General features: G+C 46.8%; 2 protein-coding genes and 1 long non-coding RNA gene across 3 annotated transcripts; 1 reads left to right on the top strand and 2 right to left on the bottom strand.

Annotated features, from left to right (window-relative positions):
- The first annotated feature begins 877 nt into the window (after positions 1-877).
- Positions 878-3,279, top strand: LOC127338566 (uncharacterized). The gene is made up of 3 exons (XM_051364628.2): positions 878-1,286; positions 1,383-1,520; positions 2,708-3,279. The coding sequence occupies exons 1-3, from the start codon at positions 922-924 to the stop codon at positions 2,904-2,906; spliced, it is 702 nt and encodes a 233-aa protein (XP_051220588.1). The 5' UTR covers positions 878-921; the 3' UTR covers positions 2,907-3,279.
- A 490-nt stretch (positions 3,280-3,769) lies between these two features.
- Positions 3,770-4,333, bottom strand: LOC127339852 (uncharacterized). Its single transcript, XM_051365658.1, has one exon. It carries the CDS (start codon positions 4,331-4,333, stop codon positions 3,770-3,772), a length of 564 nt encoding a protein of 187 aa, XP_051221618.1.
- A 1,007-nt stretch (positions 4,334-5,340) lies between these two features.
- LOC127338565 (uncharacterized) lies at positions 5,341-5,990 on the bottom strand. Its single transcript, XR_007874419.2, has 2 exons — positions 5,832-5,990; positions 5,341-5,746 (listed from the first exon to the last, which is right to left on the bottom strand). It is a non-coding gene; the product is annotated as an uncharacterized lncRNA (long non-coding RNA).
- Between the last annotated feature and the right edge of the window lie 13,058 nt (positions 5,991-19,048).

Genomic DNA, 19,048 nt, shown 5'->3' with positions numbered 1-19,048 from the left:
CGGCAACGCTCTGCCGCACGGCAAAGAATCGCACGCACGGCAAAGACTAGAACCGGGGCCAACGACACGGCACAGAGTTCGCGCACGGCAACGTTGGCTTTGCCGGCGGTCTCTTTGTCGGGCAGCTTTTGCCGTGCGTGCACGCACGGCAAAGCCTTTGCCGTGCATATAGCGGCCTTTGCCGTGCAAAGTGCCGCACGGCAACGGCCTTTTCTCCCGTAGTGATTAGTCATTAATAAGCATATTTCGATCGGCGAAGTAAGTGATGACACTACAGTACACATCCTCCAAACTCCCATTTCTTCTCATCAGTTCCATTCAGTAGCTTTGCAAATCCAAGCATGCCTTTTGGCCAAAAAAAATTAACAAACCCTTTTGCCAATAATCGAGGGATCAGACAGCAAGACCAAACCGGGGGTTTCCCTGCAACAAGGGTGCTAGAGAGAAAACAAAACGTGCGTGAAAAACAGGGGTTGACGTTTCAAAGACTCTGTTTGACGGCTTGACGCAGTCCGCGTCCGTATGGTGTTCGCTGTCGGTTTGGGCCCAGCTGAGCCGAGCCTCCCACTCCCATGCATGCGCGCGCGCCGCCACAGTGGCCGGCCACGTCCCAGTCCCTACTTTTCTACCCCACGCGCGCAGCACCAGCTAGCTAGCCATCGGGCATGTCAGCATCCACCTCTGCTGTCGCTGCTTGCGGCAGGTCCCGTCTCTGTGGCAGCACATTTCGAAACGGGGCAGCTGCCCGTGCGTCGAAGCTTCTTCCCTTCGCTCGGGCCCGCAACAGGAGGAAGCTCGGTGCGAAGCCCAGCAACGAACGGCGCACGATATCTATAAATATATATGACGACACATGCCTCGATCAAGTCAGTTGATACGACTCGATCGCCACCCATGCACTGACCGATCCGAAGCACGTACATGGCGGTGGCAGGAGCCGGCGCACCTTATCACTACCGCCCGCACGGTCACGTCGCCGGCGTCTGCCGCTCGATGGCCTTTCCGGCGCCGCGGGGTGGCGCAAGCAGCTCACTACCAGCAGAAAACAACCGCCCGTACAGCTCTGGCTCCACAGCCAGCTCTTTCTCTCCGGCCTTCGCGGCGGCGGCAAGCGGGGTGCTGCGGCAGGAGCTCGACGTCTTGGACTACTTGTCGGACGACGGCGGAGGCGGGCCGGCGCTGGCGCCGACCGTGCCCGAAACGTTCCGGGCGCCGCCGCTGCCTCCGCGGATGCCGGCCGAGGCGACACCGGCCGTGCCGGATGCTGGCTACGGTGCTCATCCGAGGTAACCTACGCTAGCACATCGATCTACACATATATCAAGATGCACATCATTCGAATCCGTTTGACAGTCGCCCTCGGTCGACATTGATTATCTCAGGCCTGCGGCGCCCTCCGCGGCGGCGGCGGCCGGGAACAAGATCGCGTTCCGGACGAGGTCGGAGGAGGAGGTGCTCGACGACGGCTACAAGTGGAGGAAGTACGGCAAGAAGTCGGTCAAGAACAGCCCTAACCCAAGGTAAGTACGTGCGTACGCACGCTGTGAACGCATGCACTCATCCACTTGAATGCATAATTTTTTTTTTTCGAAATGGGAAAATATCGCCCCAGCTTCAGTATCCAAAGGATGCACATGGCTTTTTTTTATTAGATTATTCACGAACCTTACAAAAAACAATATAAAAGACCAATCTCGAAGCAACCTAACTATACCTACAGTGGGATGAAGAGGGTGACAATACACCAACTCACATCAACCAAAACTAAATGCCTTTCCAAACCGCCCAATAGCAGGTGAGAAGCACATTCAGTCAAGCAGACTCTGAGCGTACGCCAACGCCCACGCCACAGAAGTTGCTTCCGCCGTCTTCCTCGACTCCATCTTCAAGAGAGATCATCGCATTAACCTTGCAAGACCTGCCATCGATGCCACCATGACGCCAGACGGCTCCACCAACCTGCACCTATATATCATCTCGCATCTGTCGTTGATACTTGAATGCATAATTAACTCAATCGACCACACCTGTGTGTGGTGCATGTGAACGCATGGTCTGGGCTCAGGGGGTGGTGGAGTGGTGGTAATGAAGCGGAGCGACTAGTAGTATGCTGTATGCTTTTCTGGATTGTGCTAATCTTTTTTTACCATGACATTTGGTCGCTCGATCATCTAATGCGCTAGCTACTGCATTTGCTTAATCAAAATCGACAAATAGCTGGGTTAAAAAACAATATCATCAAGACCACTTCTCTATGGGCCCGGTTGTAAGATTTCTATGATTTTATTAATACCATCTAACATATTCTTAGATTCGTACCATCAGATTAGAAATGTTGGATTCTTAGCTCAAAAGTACCAAGCCTAATCAAACACTTTCAGTTAAACATTTTTTATTATATAAATTATAATAGAGAGCAACACGTGGCACTGGCACCGGCGCATGTCACCTGCTACGGAGTAGCTAAATTCAGTGCAGTTAGTGTTGAATTCATATGACGATATACGAAACCAAATATAAGATTGAAATTAAACAAGCAACAACCCAACTAAATTCGTACGCCGTTGGATTGGACTACAGTGTGATGGATTGTTATGATCATTTTAATCCGTGAAACCCTTACTTGTTGCTCTTCTTGGGCATCTGACCTGCATGACAAAGTGAGACTTCATAAACTCAAAATTTCATTTCCTTTTTGCCACTACAGGAACTACTACCGATGTTCGACGGAGGGATGCAGCGTGAAGAAGAGGGTAGAGAGAGACAGAGACGACACGAACTATGTCGTGACAATGTACGAGGGGGTTCACAACCACGCGAGCCCGGGCACAGTTTACTATGCTTCTCGAGATCCTGCTACAGGTCGCTTCTTCGTCGCTGGCATGCATAGCCAAGGTCCTGGATGAAACACGTACCGGCCGTAGTGATGTTAGTGTGCTATTAGGCCTTCTAGAATGAAATGTATATCCATGTTTTATGGTCGCTTGCCCCTGTGTTCGCCACTTGTTCTTTACATAGCGACAAAATTTAAGGCCTCCTTTGATTTAAGGGATAGGAAAAACATATGAATAGGAAAGGTATAGGATTGGAATGGCATGTCTAATTGAATCCTATAGGACGATGAAGTTTGTTTGATTGTAGCAAAGGAATTTTTCCATGAGGTATGAGCTAATGTTTTTTTTTATATAGGAATTACACTACAAGATTTCTATAGGATTTTTTTCTATAGAATATGTTCCTATGAATCAAACAATATGTATAGAAAATTTTTCATAGGAACCAAATCCTACACAATTCCTATGCAAATCCTTTGAATCAAAGGAGCCCTTAAGGGCCTGTTTGGACAATTGCTTGGACAATTGCTAAGAAATGGCGTGTTTACAAACTTGCGTACCAACTCTTTTATATACTGTGGCCGCGAACATTTTTTTCTTGGGACAATACTAAACACCTTCGTGAACTAAGAGCATCTACAACAGACGCTCCAAAAATCGGCGTGCTATATGTAGTTTGCACCGCGCTGTAAACAGATACCGCGCGTTCGCGTGAAAGTTGCTCCGTCAGAAGCGTCATTTTGCCGCGCGTGCTCGGACGGGAAAAGTGCTCCTATGCCGAGCGCGCCATTATGCAGCGCGCGGCGCGGCGCGAACGACTAGTTCGACCGTTTTATTTCAAATTAAATCAAACAAAATCAAATAGAAAACGCAAATGAAACTACGAAATATATTAGAAGTTCGACGATACGAAATACATTTTATTTAAAACTAGTCTATCCTACTCTGAATCCCAGTCGTAGTTGGAGGAGTGGCGGCGTTGAAGTCCACTCGAAGGAGGAGGAGAGGACGATGGTGGACGGCCCTGCGTCATTTTTCTTCTCCTCCTCCTTCCTCCCCGCCTTCTCGGCCCTCGCCGTGGACTCTGTCCGGCGCTTGTCGCGGCTCGCCTTCTTCTTCGCCTTCGTCGTCGCCTTCGCCGCCTCCTTCTCCGCGTAGAAGGCTTCCATGGCGGCGACGTCTTCGGGGAATTGACGCACCCACTCGAGGCGGAGGGCCTCGTCGTGCTCGGCGATGAGGAGGCGCTGATCCAGCTCCCGTTGGCGGCGATGTTGCTCGCGCGTGATGACCGGAGACGGGGGCGCCAGCTGCTCCGCCTGCTCCCGCGTCCAGACGGCGTGAAAATTCATTGTCCGGCGGGAGCAGCCGAGGCGCCAGGCGACGGCGTCGTACGCCCGTGCCGCCTCGTGCGCGCCGGAGCGGATCTCCGCGTCGAAGCGGCCGCTCGACCGCGCCCAAACGCCGCGGCAGCCGGAGGCGGAGCGGCGGCGCGGAGGCATCTTCAGACGGAGGCGCGGAGGCGGAACGTCGGCGGGAGGGAGAGAGAGAGAGGCGGAGCGTCAGCGGGAGAGAGAGAGAGGCGGAGCGGCGCGTGGAACGTTCAGGCGGTTGGCGCATTCGCGCGTGTCGCGTTTATAGCGCGCACGGCAGCCCACGCGGCAACTTTCCCGCGTGGAGTAGCGCAATCGCGTGCGCGGCAAAGTTTTTAGCGCGCGCCTTTTTCCGCGTCCGCTGAAGCTTCGCGCAAGCGCCCGCGCGCACCAAACTGGCGGTTTTTTTGCCGCGCGTGCCTTTTACAGCGTTTGTTGGAGATGCTCACAATATGATAACCGGGGTATCATCGTAAGTTTTTCTAAAAAAAAATCATAAGTTGAAGTATACAAGACATTTTATGAGGAGACGACATTGTAACATAACATAATACTCCTACTAAAGTAGTAAAGTGGGGCAAACTTATTGAAAACTGGACTTATTTTGCTCACCGAAATATATAAGACTAGCCCCAATGGGAGTATCATAAGTAGTATCATACATATCATGTTGGCAAAAATCTGATGTGTCACATCAATTAATGAATTAATGAGGTGACAGATGAGAGTAGTATCATAATATGATACCGTATCATCACACATAAATCTAGAAAACTTCATGACAAATACATTATGTACACACATTTGCATTGAGATTCTACAAAACATTAAATATGACATAAGTATGATACCATATTATGATACTATGCATTGTGGAGGTGGTATCATAAAATAGTATCATGTGCATGATACTAGTGTATAATACTTCCCATTGTGACTAGTCTAACGTGTATAGAGTTTTGTTTCGGGCGTTCCGCCGTACCGTAGTAGTTGCCAAAAGGAAGTGAACCAATAAAATAGGTTATGCGGTTATGGGCCTACTAGGCCCACGGTTTGTACGTTTCACAAGCTTGGACCCGACAACATTCAAATTCAAACTGGCCGCTCCTCAATTATGACGCACGCACTCGGCAGAATCCAAAACGAAATTCCCAGAAAGAAAATCAATACATTTCTGGGAATTGAGCGGTTATGTCCCCAGATTACAATCAAAAATTACACCTTGTAGCTACCGTGAGCCGTGAGGCGTGATATCACGGGCAGAGCCGCCCGGTAAATGTTTTATTGTTGTGGATAGTAGAGCAAGGGGATCCTCATATCAGCCATGGTTATGTGCGGGCTAACTTCTGATTGATGAATTCTCTCCTCGTGTCAAGTAGGCACATCGCTATGCCTACCTGATTACCTCGCACTCACGAAGGCTAGGTTGATGCTGGAGCTGGGGCTGCGTCGTATTCGATTTCCTCCATGGATCTGCCACAACCTGCGACTGTAGGTGGGTTCGAGGTGGTGGCACCATGTCTGGCCACCAACTCTCAGATGCTGACCAACACATGCCGACATTAGTGGAAAATGACATTTCACACACTTCAGATCCCAAGAAGTTTAAAGAAATAAAGAGCCTGACCTCCGGCTGTCCATCTCTTGTCGGCGGAGCTCGATTCCTGCCTTCCTGGGGCGGATGAGGTGGTGTAGCACCATTTTGGCATAGTGGCGCCTCACACGCAAGGGCCAAGGGGTGCAGTTGTTCCCACCGTGCGTCGTCGGTCGGCTGTAGGCGGAGGTCGAGCGCCATCTAGAGGTCGATATGCCCTCGACTGCGCCATCGGTGCCTTTATAGTGAGGTGTGTGTGGTTGGTTCGATGGTTAGCGACAACGTTAGCTGTGTTGGCAAGGTTGGTGTTGTTGCCTAATCGACGGTGTCTCGGAGGAGGGATCCTCACGAGGGGTAGAAGAAGTATGGGCCATAGGGCGGATACGCGATTTACCCAGCTTCGGAACACCTGTACGATGACAGGGCCTAGTACTGCTTGTCTGGAATTATATGGGCGCTTTCACGTTGTTACAATGAGTTGTGGTTGTGCCTCTAGGGCTCCCGGGTTCCGGCTTATAAAGGCGCACGGATCTAGGGTTTACACGGAGAGTCCTAGCCGGAATACAAGTTGCCTAACTACGGTACAAGTCTAGCCGTGTACGTCAAGGATCCGCCTTCTTCTAAGAACGTGCTGGATCCGGATACTTCATGGCCTTCACGGATCCGGCCTCCTCCGTAGGTCGGTTCGGATCCGGCTTCTTGCTCCTGGGCTGGACTTCATCCTTCGGGATCTACAGCAACTGGGCCGCCCGATGGGCCACATGCCTCATCACCAACTATGGGCCACCCGGGCTTGCCGGATCTAGGCCATGCCGTTGATATACCCATAAAGTATACCCACAACAGTAGCCCCCGAAGTTCTCCGAGATTCGTCATTCTTCCGACTTCATTCAGCTCGGATCCGAAGAGCATCTTGAAGAGCTTCCAAACTTTTACTTGTTTCCGGCTTCATCTGCTCGGAATTCCTCTTGTCTTCGGAATTGGTAACATAACGGAGATTCCACTTTTCCCGCGCACAACTTTCTCTTTTCCCGCGCTAAATTTTCGGAGATGCGAATCTTTAGCCGGAAATTTCGGGAGCGCACAGTCAAGTTACCTCCACGTCGTTTTACCGCTTTTGACCTAAGACACGTGTCAATCATCTGACGGGACCGTTCCGTTTCCACCGTTGGATCCGAATCAAGAATCTCCGCGCGAGGTCTATAAATACCCCTCAGCTCGGTAACTTCGCATTCTTTCACCGCATCATCACCGCATCGTCTTCCTCCTCGCGCAGCGCTGCCCGACGAATCTAGACTCCGGCGAGCTTTCTCCACGGGAGCTTCGCGCGCCGCCGTTCCAGGCCTCTCTCCGAACCGAGTTTGCCATGGTTGATCGGGAAAACGTCTTCGCCGCCGATTCATGGTCATCAGAGTTCCAATGCTGCAAGTTCGACGACTTCCAATTCACCGGAGCTTCGCCGGACCGCCGCGCCATTAATCGGTACGTGCACTGGCCCCGTAGAAGAAGAAGTAGACTTGGCGTAGTTTTCCGGTTACTCAACTTAGTTTGCATGGGTGCAGTCGGAAGCATGTCGCATGGTTCACCACACTGTACTGGTAGTTCTCCGAGTAGCCCGAATCCCAGCACTGTAGAACCAATCTGCCCGGATCCCATTGCATATCTTCCACCATACGTTTCCGACATTAGGCTCGCTCAACCATTCTCCACCTCTTCCAGTACCGTATTAGGCCGGATTCCAACCACACAAGAGCTCCAAGAAGAACTCCAAGGCCAAGCTAGAATGGCAGCCAAGATTCAGGAAGCGGAAAACAAGAAGGCTTCCAAGGCCCAGATCCGCGAAGGCGTGAGGGGTCAATGGTGGCCCTGCGAGACCACTGACGCGGAGCTTAGAGAGCTCCAGAACGAGGGCATGATATCCGAGCACTGGAGCTTCATGCGCGACTCCGACGTCCCCAAACCCAATGCGGACGAACGAGTCATGACAAAGGCATGGGTTGAGCGCGGTCTATCGCTCCCCTGTTCGGAGTTTTTTCTCGCCGTCCTCGACACGTACGGGCTCCAAACCCACAACATCTGCCCCAACTCCTACCTTCTCCTCTCCAACTTTGCAACTCTCTGCGAAGGGCATCTCGGGATCCGACCAGATGTCAAGTTGTGGCAATTTTTCTTTCGATTGAAGAAGGAAACAAAGGAGAAGGCTGTGCTAAACTGCGGGAGCGTGACGTTCATTCTTCGACCTGGACGTATGTATCCGCCTCATGATTCCCACGAGTCCGTCCAGTACTGGAATGCCGGATGGTTCTACGTGAAGAATGTTTCAGTTCCGAGTGTCCACGATGGACTCCCCACCTTCAGCAACAAGCCCCCAGAAGAACTGGCTAGCTGGAGCTTCATCCCCTCGCTCGCTCAAACTCCGATATTGGATAAAGCGGCCCAGAGGATTTCCTGGTTGGTCCACGATGGACTAACCGGAGCTCAGCTGACCCTCAGCTGGTTCTCCCGGAGAATCCAGCCTCTACGCTACAACGCACGCATGATGTGCGCATATACTGGGGCGGATGATTCTCTCCGGGTGACTCGCCATGATCTTCCAGCTGACTCCCTCAAGAGGAGATTCAAGAAGCTGGTGAAGGTAGGCCGGGGCCAAGAGGTCCCGCATCTGATTAAAGACATCAAGACGAACGACCAATGTCCTCCGGTAAGCACTTGCTTCTTCGTTGTTCTTCAACTTTTCGATTTTTCTAAGTGTTTTAACTTGTTCTTCTAACCCTCCTTGCAGCTCGATACTTTGGCGGAGGAGGATCTGCGCACTATACTCCGAGTACCTATCAGCGGTGACGCGGCGGAGGAGGATCCGGAGGACAATGAGGAGGAAGAGGAACGCGCGCCCCGAAAGGCTGCGCCTCGACCTTCGAAGCGTCCCCGCGCCAAGGTTTCCGGCCCTGAAGCCGGAGCCAGCGGCGAGGCCTCCGCCAAGAAACCCAAAGTGACCAAGCCGCCTCCGCTCGATTCCAAGAAGGCGGAACGCGATCGCCTTAAACTGCTGACGACAGCAGGGAAGCGTTCGCGTCCCAACATTCCGGGCGCGACGTAAGTTTCCGGGTACCATGCGTCTCTTATCTTGATAGACTTTGTTATTTATGTTTTCCCTTTGCTTACTTGCAGAAATCCAAGTACCACCACCACGCGGACCAACGTGCAAGAACCTATCACGAAGTATATGAAGAAGTCCCCTGCCGTTGGTCCTGCCACTCCTGCTCCGCCAAGTGCCCCCCAAGCTACCCCACAGCCATCTCCTCCTCCCGCGGATCAATCTCGCATCCACTCCACCGGAGATAATTCCGGTTAGTAGCGGCAGAGCGGGCGGAGAAAGTTCCGGCGGCAAGGGCCCTGCCCCTGAAGAAGCTGAAGCACAAGATCGTGAAGAAGCGGAGGTCAATTCCTCCGGCAAAGCTGAAGCTGCAGCAGGTGATATGGTCGTTTTCCCCAATAATTTTGGAGATCCGGCTGATCTTACCTCCACCCCCAAAGCCTACGCCACAAAGTTTTTCAACAAACTAACGGAGGCGGAAAAATGGGAGTTGGAGAAAGATCTGCTCAACTCAATCCTAAACAATGCCTGGGGCAAACCGGACGCCGAGACGTCGGAGATCCAGGACTTCAAAAGGGAAACCGGCCAGTTCTTGGACAAGCTCGTCTGCAAGCGGAAGGTAACTCCCCAGTAGCCCCCAAGTATGTTGGCGGAAACTAGTGTAGTTAGCGTCTAGATACTTAGAGAAAACTCAAACTAAAGGAAGATTTAGATGTCGTGGTAGCCCCCAAGCATTATGGCGGAAAAATTCCGGCAACAATGCTTTAGAAAGACTTAACCATAAAAAATTTGTGGAACTTACTCCTGCACTGACTGAATTTACAAGAACAGTAGGCTCTGCATTTTGAGCTGCATAAAAACATTGCTCTTCAGCGCCGCGTCACCCTCAGCCAGGCGGAAAAGATCCAACACTTCAAAGAGGAGAATGCGGATCTGAAGAAGCAACTGTCAGAAGCCCAAGGTTGGTTTCCGACTCTCTTTGTCTGTAGGTTATATTCCGCATCTCAAACTTAACATTTGCATCTTTTGAATAGGTGCATCCTCGTCCCTTGCTGCAGCTTCCTCCGAGCTGGAAACTCTTCGCGCCTCCCAGAAAACCCTCGAGGCAAAACTTGCCGAGACAGAGAAAAAACTTTCTGAGAAAAGCTCGGAGCTCATCCGCAAAGAGGGCGAGTTCCAGCTCAAAAGGAAGACTGACAGTGAGACCATCAAGCAGCAGCAGAAAGAGCTGGGAGGACTCCAGAATTATATGGAGACAGCGGAGAACTGCTGGGACCTGCTTAATTCCGACTTCATGGGTATGTCCTCGAAACTCATAGAGTAGTGCATATGTTGTGCTTAACTTGTTATACTTATAAAAAAATTGCGTCCTCCAGATCCGCTTGGATATAATGAAGAATGTCGGAGCCAGTTCCCGCGCGATGATCTGCTTCAGCTGGCCGGGGAAGATTGCAAAGACCTCATCTCCGCCTCCAGGAAGATCTGCCACAACCTAAACATCAAGAAGAGCCGAACCTGCGATGTGCGCAAGCTCCTCAAGAGGATGGATGTGCTTCCGGAGTTGGTGGTGGATCTACAAGCTTCCTCGGCATGGGGCGCGGCTGCCATGTCCTTAGCCACGTGCTTGGCGCACAATCCGGAGCTAGACCTTAACCGAGTAAATGCTGGTGTTCCTCCGGACGCGGACGTCAACGCACTGCTGGATGCAATCAGTGGCTACGACACTCACATTGCCCGGAGGATTTGCCATGATGAATTCTATGATAAGGTGGTTCTCCCTGCCGATCAGCCTCTTGAAGCCGAGCTTCTCAAGGAGCGCGAGGCGGAAACCAGACCTGCTGAATCCGGAAGCCAGTATACCTGGACGAGCTCCAAGGACCAAGGTGGCGCTGCAACTCCGGCTTCAGATGAAGAACAAGACGCCGAAGATGTCTCCTCTCCCGCCAAGGACGCAGAGAAAGAAGCTCCGGCTGACGCAGAAAAGGCTTATGTCAATGTGGAAACTTCTCCGGCTAAGGAGAAGTAAAAAACTTATTCCTGCGGGAAAGATGAAAACAATGCATCATTTTGGCCCCGAGAGGGTTTGTAATATAACTTTAAATTCTTAAGTAGTTAGGAACGAAACACGTATGCATGGGCGGAAACAACTTATCCTGCTATCCGTTAATATTATTTGCATGTTTCGTTTTGTTGGAAAGCAAGTGCTGATTTCTATTTTTTCCGGCTTACTCATTTGACCTTCCGCGAGCCGGAAAACCTTTAGCCGGAAACGCTCGCCAACGGCGACGAAGCCTAATGGCAATCCGTCAATAACCGCGGAAACAAGCCCCCAGCCAAGGTGCTGGAAATCGCTACTAGGAATCCATGAGTTCGCAACCGAAAATATTTCCACCAGAAAACTTAAGCTTACGTCCTAAAGGACAATTTTTGAAAATCACAACTTTCATACACGCCTAGGCGGAAATATCCAGCTCTGCGGTTTTAGTTGGAAAACATACACGATCTAAAAATGAACAATTAAAGGAGGTAAAAGACTCATAGAGTGAACCAAAAGCTTTATTTCATTGATCATGTATAACTACTACAGAGTATGTAACTCGGAAAATTGTGCTAAGTGTAGAAAGGACGTAGCTGTGCAATGTTCCAAGGGCGATCTGTTTCGTCGTAGATGTCTGATACGTCTCCGACGTATCGATAATTTCTTATGTTCCATGCCACATTATTGATGTTATCTACATGTTTTATGCACACTTTATGTCATATTCGTGCATTTTCTGGAACTAACCTATTAACAAGATGCCAAAGTGCCGATTCTTTGTTTTTCTGCTGTTTTTGGTTTCAGAAATCCTAGTAAGGAAATATTCTCGGAATTGGACGAAATCAACGCCCAGGGTCCTATTTTGCCACGAAGCTTCCAGAAGTCCGAAGAGGAGACGAAGTGGAGCCACGAGGGGGCCACACCCTAGGGCGGCGCGCCCCCCCCCCCTTGGCCGCGCGGCCCTGTGGTGTGGGGCCCTCGTGCCGCCTCCTGACCTGCCCTTCCGCCTACTTAAAGCCTCCGTTGCGAAAACCCCAGTACGGAGAGCCACGATACGGAAAACCTTCCAGAGACGCCGCCGCCGATCCCATCTCGGGGGATCCAGGAGATCGCCTCCGGCACCCTGCCGGAGAGGGGAATCATCTTCCGGAGGACTCTACGCCGCCATGGTCGCCTCCGGTGTGATGAGTGAGTAGTCTACCCCTGGACTATGGGTCCATAGCAGTAGCTAGATGGTTGTCTTCTCCCCATTGTGCTATCATTGTCGGATCTTGTGAGCTGCCTAACATGATCAAGATCATCTATCTGTAATTCTATATGTTGCGTTTGTTGGGATCCGATGAATAGAGAATACTTGTTATGTTGATTATTAAAGTTATATCTATGTGTTGTTTATGATCTTGCATGCTCTCCGTTACTAGTAGATGCTCTGGCCAAGTAGATGCTTGTAACTCCAAGAGGGAGTATTTATGCTCGATAGTGGGTTCATGCCTGCATTGACACACAGGACGATGTGAGAAAGTTCTAAGGTTGTGTTGTGCTGTTGCCACTAGGGATAAAACATTGATGCTATGTCTAAGGATGTAGTTGTTGATTACATTACGCACCATACTTAATGCAATTGTCTGTTGCTTTGCAACTTAATACTGGAGGGGGTTCGGATGATAACCTGAAGGTGGACTTTTTAGGCATAGATGCAGTTGGATGGCGGTCTATGTACTTTGTCGTAATGCCCAATTAAATCTCACTATACTCATCATGATATGTATGTGCATGGTCATGCCCTCTTTATTTGTCAATTGCCCAACTGTAATTTGTTCACCCAACATGCTGTTTATCTTATGGGAGAGACACCTCTAGTGAACTGTGGACCCCGGTCCAATTCTCTATACTGAAATACAATCTACTGCAATACTTGTTCTACTGTTTTCTGCAAACAATCATCTTCCACACAATACGGTTAATCCTTTGTTACAGCAAGCCGGTGAGATTGACAACCTCACTGTTTCGTTGGGGCAAAGTACTTTGGTTGTGTTGTGCAGGTTCCACGTTGGCGCCGGAATCCCTGGTGTTGCGCCGCACTACATCTCGCCGCCATCAACCTTCAACGTGCTTCTTGGCTCCTCCTGGTTCGATAAACCATGGTTTCTTTCTGAGGGAAAACTTGCTGCTGTGCGCATCATACCTTCCTCTTGGGGTTCCCAACGAACGTGTGAGTTACACGCCATCAAGCTCTTTTTACGGCGCTCGTTGCTGAAGATCAAGACACGCTGCAAGGGGAGTCTCCACTTCTCAATCTCTTTACTTTGTTTTTGTCTTGCTTAGTTTTATTTACTACTTTGTTTGCTGCACTAAATCAAAATACAAAAAAAAATTAGTTGCTAGTTTTACTTTATTTGCTATCTTGTTTGCTATATCAAAAACACAAAAAAATTAGTTACTTGCATTTACTTTATCTAGTTTGCTTTATTTACTGTTGCTAAAATGGCCAACCCTGAAAATACTAAGTTGTGTGACTTCACAACCACAAATAATAATGATTTCTTATGCACACCTATTGCTCCACCTGCTACTACAGCAGAATTCTTTGAAATTAAACCTGCTTTACTGAATCTTGTTATGCGAGAGTAATTTTCTGGTGTTAGTTCTGATGATGCTGCTGCCCATCTTAATAATTTTGTTGAATTGTGTGAAATGCAAAAATATAAAGATGTAGATGGTGATATTATTAAACTAAAATTGTTCCCTTTCTCATTAAGAGGAAGAGCTAAAGATTGGTTGCTATCTCTGCCTAAGAATAGTATTGATTCATGGACTAAATGCAAGGATGCTTTTATTGGTAGATATTATCCCCCTGCTAAAATTATATCTTTGAGGAGTAGCATAATGAATTTTAAACAATTAGATACTGAACATGTTGCACAAGCATGGGAAAGAATGAAATCGTTGGTTAAAAATTGCCCAACCCATGGACTGACTACTTGGATGATCATCCAAACCTTCTATGCAGGACAAAAATTTTCTTCACGGAATTTATTGGATTCAGCTGCTGGAGGTACCTTTATGTCCATCACTCTTGGTGAAGCAATAAAGCTTCTTGATAATATGATGATCAACTACTCTGAATGGCACACGGAAAGAGCTCCACAAGGTAAAAAGGTAAATTCTGTCGAAGAAACCTCTTCCTTGAGTGATAAGATTGATGCTATTATGTCTATGCTTGTGAATGATAGGACTAATATTGATCCTAATAATGTTCCATTAGCTTCATTGGTTGCACAAGAAGAACATGTTGATGTAAACTTCATTAAAAATAATAATTTCAACAACAATGCTTACCGGAACAATTCTAGTAACAACTATAGGCCATATCCTTATAATAATGGCAACGGCTATGGTAATTCTTATGGGAATTCTTACAACAATAATAGGAGTTCACCCCCTGGACTTGAAGCCATGCTTAAAGAATTTATTAGTACACAAACTGCTTTTAACAAATCTGTTGAAGAAAAGCTTGGGAAAATTGATATACTTGCTTCTAAAGTCGATAGTCTTGCTGCTGATGTTGATCTTTTGAAATCGAAAGTTATGCCTAATGAAAATCATCATAATAAAATTGTTACTACAGCAAATGCCATCCAAGTTAGAATTAATGAGAATATAAGATTAATGGCTGAACTGCGTGCTAGGTGGGATAGAGAAGAAAATGAAAAACTAGCTAAAGAGAAAAATGTAGCTAAAGTTTGGACTATTACCACCACAAGTAATGTTGATTCTTCACATGTTGCTGCACCTCCTACTAATAATAATAAAAGAATTGGTGTTAGCAATGTTTCCACTTCTAATGCAAAGCGCGAGAAACTGCCCCCGAAAGCTCGCTAAACCGCTGAAACTGCTTGTGATAAAACTGCTGAAATTTTTTCCAACATTGGGGATGATGATCCCATTGCTTTAGATTATAATGGTTTGAATTTTGATGATTGCCACATCTCTGAAGTTATAAAGTTCTTGCAAAAACTTGCTAAAAGTCCTAATGCTAGTGCTATAAATTTGGCTTTCACGCAACATATTACAAATGCTCTCATAAAAGCTAGAGAAGAGAAACTAGAGCGCGAAGCCTCTATTCCTAAAAAGCTAGAGGATGGTTGGGAGCCCATCATTAAGATGAAGGTTAAAGATTTTGATTGTAATGCTTTATGTGATCTTGGTGCAAGTATTTATGTTATGCCTAAGAAAATTTATGATATGCTTGACTTGCCACCGCTGAAAAATTGTTATTTGGATGTTAATCTTGCTGATCATTCTACAAAGAAACCTTTGGGGAAAGTTGATAATGTTCGCATTACCGTTAACAATAACCTTGTCCCCGTTGATTTTGTTGTCTTGGATATTGAATGCAATGCATCTTGTCCCATTATATTGGGAAGACCTTTTCTTCGAACTGTTGGTGCTATCATTGATATGAAGGAAGGTAATATAAAATATCAATTTCCTCTCAAGAAAGGTATGGAATACTTCCCTAGAAAGAGAATGAAGTACCCTTTTGATTCTATTATGAGAACAAATTATGATGTTGACACTTCGTCTCTTGATAATACTTGATACACACTTTCTGCGCCTAGCTGAAAGGCGTTAAAGAAAAACGCTTATGGGAGACAACCCATGGTTTTTACCTACAGTACTTTGTTTTTATTTTGTGTCTTGGAAGTTGTTTACTACTGTAGCAACCTCTCCTTATCTTAGTTTTGTGTTTTGTTGTGCCAAGTAAAGTCGTTGATAGTAAAGTTCATACTAGATTTGGATTACTGCGCAGAAACAGATTTCTTTGCTGTCACGAATCTGGGCTGTTTTCCCTGTAGGTAACTCATAAAATTATGCCAATTTACGTGAGTGATCCTCAGATATGTACGCAACTTTCATTCAATTTGAGCATTTTCATTTGAGCAAGTCTGGTGCCTCGATAAAATTCGTCAATACGGACTGTTCTGTTTTGACAGATTCTGCCTTTTATTTCGCATTGCCTCTTTTGCTATGTTGGATGAATTTCTTTGATCCATTAATGTCCAGTAGCTTTATGCAATGTCCAGAAGTGTTAAAAATGATTGTGTCACCTCTGAATATGTCAATTTTTATTGTCGCTAACCCTCTAATGAGTTGTTCTAAGTTTGGTGTGGAGGAAGTTTTCAAGGATCAAGAGAGGAGTATGATGCAACATGATCAAGGAGAGTGAAAGCTCTAAGCTTGGGGATGCCCCGGTGGTTCACCCCTGAATATATCAAGAAGACTCAAGCGTCTAAGCTTGGGGATGCCCAAGGCATCCCCTTCTTCATCGACAACATTATCAGGTTCCTCCCCTGAAACTATATTTTTATTCCATCACATCTTATGTGCTTTGCTTGGAGCGTCGGTTTGTTTTTGTTTTTTGTTTTGTTTGAATAAAATGGATCCTAGCATTCACTTTATGGGAGAGAGACACGCTCCGCTGTAGCATATGGACAAGTATGTCCTTGGTTTCTACTCATAGTATTCATGGCGAAGTTTCTTCTTCGTTAAATTGTTATATGGTTGGAATTGGAAAATGATACATGTAGTAATTGATATTAATGTCTTGGGTAATGTGATACTTGGCAATTGTTATGCTCATGTTTAAGCTCTTGCATCATATGCTTTGCACCCATTAATGAAGAAATACATAGAGCATGCTAAAATTTGGTTTGCATATTTGGTTTCTCTAAGGTCTAGATAATTTCTAGTATTGAGTTTGAACAACAAGGAAGACGGCGTAGAGTCTTATAATGTTTTCAATATGTCTTTTATGTGAGTTTTGCTGCACCGGTTCATCCTTGTGTTTGTTTCAAATAAGCCTTGCTAGCCTATACCTTGTATCGAGAGGGAATACTTCTCATGCATCCAAAATACTTGAGCCAACCACTATGCCATTTGTATCCACCATACCTACCTACTACATGGTATTTTCCGCCATTCCAAAGTAAATTGCTTGAGTGCTACCTTTAAAATTCCATCATTCACCTTTGCAATACATAGCTCATGGGACAAATAGCTTAAAAACTATTGTGGTATTGAATATGTAATTATGCACTTTATCTCTTATTAAGTTGCTTGTTGAGCGATAACCATGTTCACTGGGGACGCCATCGACTATTCATTGTTGAATTTCATGTGATTTGCTATGCATGTTCGTCTTGTCTGAAGTAAGAGCGATCTACCACCTTATGGTTAAGCATGCATATTGTTAGAGAAGAACATTGGGCCGCTAACTAAAGCCATGATCCATGGTGGAAGTTTCAGTTTTGGACATATATCCTCAATCTCAAATCAGAAAATTATTAATTGTTGTTACATGCTTATGCATAAAAGAGGAGTCCATTATCTGTTGTCTATGTTGTCCCGGTATGGATGTCTAAGTTGAGAATAATCAATAGCGAGAAATCCAATGCGAGCTTTCTCCTTAGACCTTTGTACAGGCGGCATAGAGGTACCCCTTTGTGACACTTGGTTAAAACATGTGCATTGTGATGATCCGGTAGTCCAAGCTAATTAGGACAAGGTGCGGGCACTATTAGTATACTATGCATGAGGCTTGCAACTTGTAAGATATAATTTACATGATACATATGCTTTATTACTACCGTTGACAAAATTGTTTCATGTTTTCAAAATCAAAGCTCTAGCACAAATATAGCAATCGATGCTTTTCCTCTATGGAGGACCATTCTTTTACTTTCAATGTTGAGTCAGTTCACCTATTTCTCTCCACCTCAAGAAGCAAACACTTGTGTGAACTGTGCATTGATTCCTACATACTTGCTTATTGCACTTATTATATTACTCTATGTTGACAATATCCATGAGATATACATGTTATAAGTTGAAGGCAACCGCTGAAACTTAATCTTCCTTTGTGTTGCTTCAATGCCTTTACTTTGAATTATTGCTTTATGAGTTAACTCTTATGCAAGACTTAATTGATGCTTGTCTTGAAGTGCTATTCATGAAAAGTCTTTGCTTTATGATTCACTTGTTTACTCATGTCATATACATTGTTTTGATCGCTGCATTCACTACATATGCTTTACAAATAGTATGATCAAGGTTATGATGGCATGTCACTCCGGAAATTATCTGTGTTATCGTTTTACCTGCTCGGGACGAGCGTAACTAAGCTTGGGGATGCTGATACGTCTCCGACGTATCGATAATTTCTTATGTTCCATGCCACATTATTGATGTTATCTACATGTTTTATGCACACTTTATGTCATATTCGTGCATTTTACGGAACTAAACTATTAACAAGATGCCGAAGTGCCGATTCTTTGTTTTCTGCTGTTTTTGGTTTCAGAAATCCTAGTAACGAAATATTCTCGGAATTGGACGAAATCAACGCCCAGGGTCCTATTTTGCCACGAAGCTTCCAGAAGTCCGAAGAGGAGACGAAGTGGAGCCACGAGGGGGCCACACCCTAGGGCGGCGCGGCCCCCCTTGGCCGCGGCCCTGTGGTGTGGGGCCCTCGTGCCGCCTCCTGACCTGCCCTTCCGCCTACTTAAAGCCTCCGTTGCGAAAACCCCCGGTGCGGAGAGCCACGATACGGAAAACCTTCCGGAGACGCCGCCGCCGCCGATCCCATCTCGGGGGATCCGGGAGATCGCCTCCGGCACCACTGCCGGAGAGGGGAATCATCTCCCGGAGGACTCTACGCCGCCATGGTCGCCTCCGGTGTGATGAGTGAGTAGTCTACCCCTGGACTATGGGTCCATAGCAGTAGCTAGATGGTTGTCTTCTCCCCATTGTGCTATCATTGTCGGATCTTGTGAGCTGCCTAACATGATCAAGATCATCTATCTGTAATTCTATATGTTGCGTTTGTTGGGATCCGATGAATAGAGAATACTTGTTATGTTGATTATCAAAGTTATATCTATGTGTTGTTTATGATCTTGCATGCTCTCCGTTACTAGTAGATGCTCTGGCCAAGTAGATGCTTGTAACTCCAAGAGGGAGTATTTATGCTCGATAGTGGGTTCATGCCTGCATTGACACAGGACGGTGACAAAGTTCTAAGGTTGTGTTGTGCTGTTGCCACTAGGGATAAAACAT

Source organism: Lolium perenne, chromosome 3 (assembly GCF_019359855.2).
Source record: "Lolium perenne isolate Kyuss_39 chromosome 3, Kyuss_2.0, whole genome shotgun sequence".
Lineage (NCBI taxonomy): Eukaryota > Viridiplantae > Streptophyta > Magnoliopsida > Poales > Poaceae > Lolium > Lolium perenne.
This window is presented reverse-complemented; position numbering and strand designations above follow the sequence as displayed.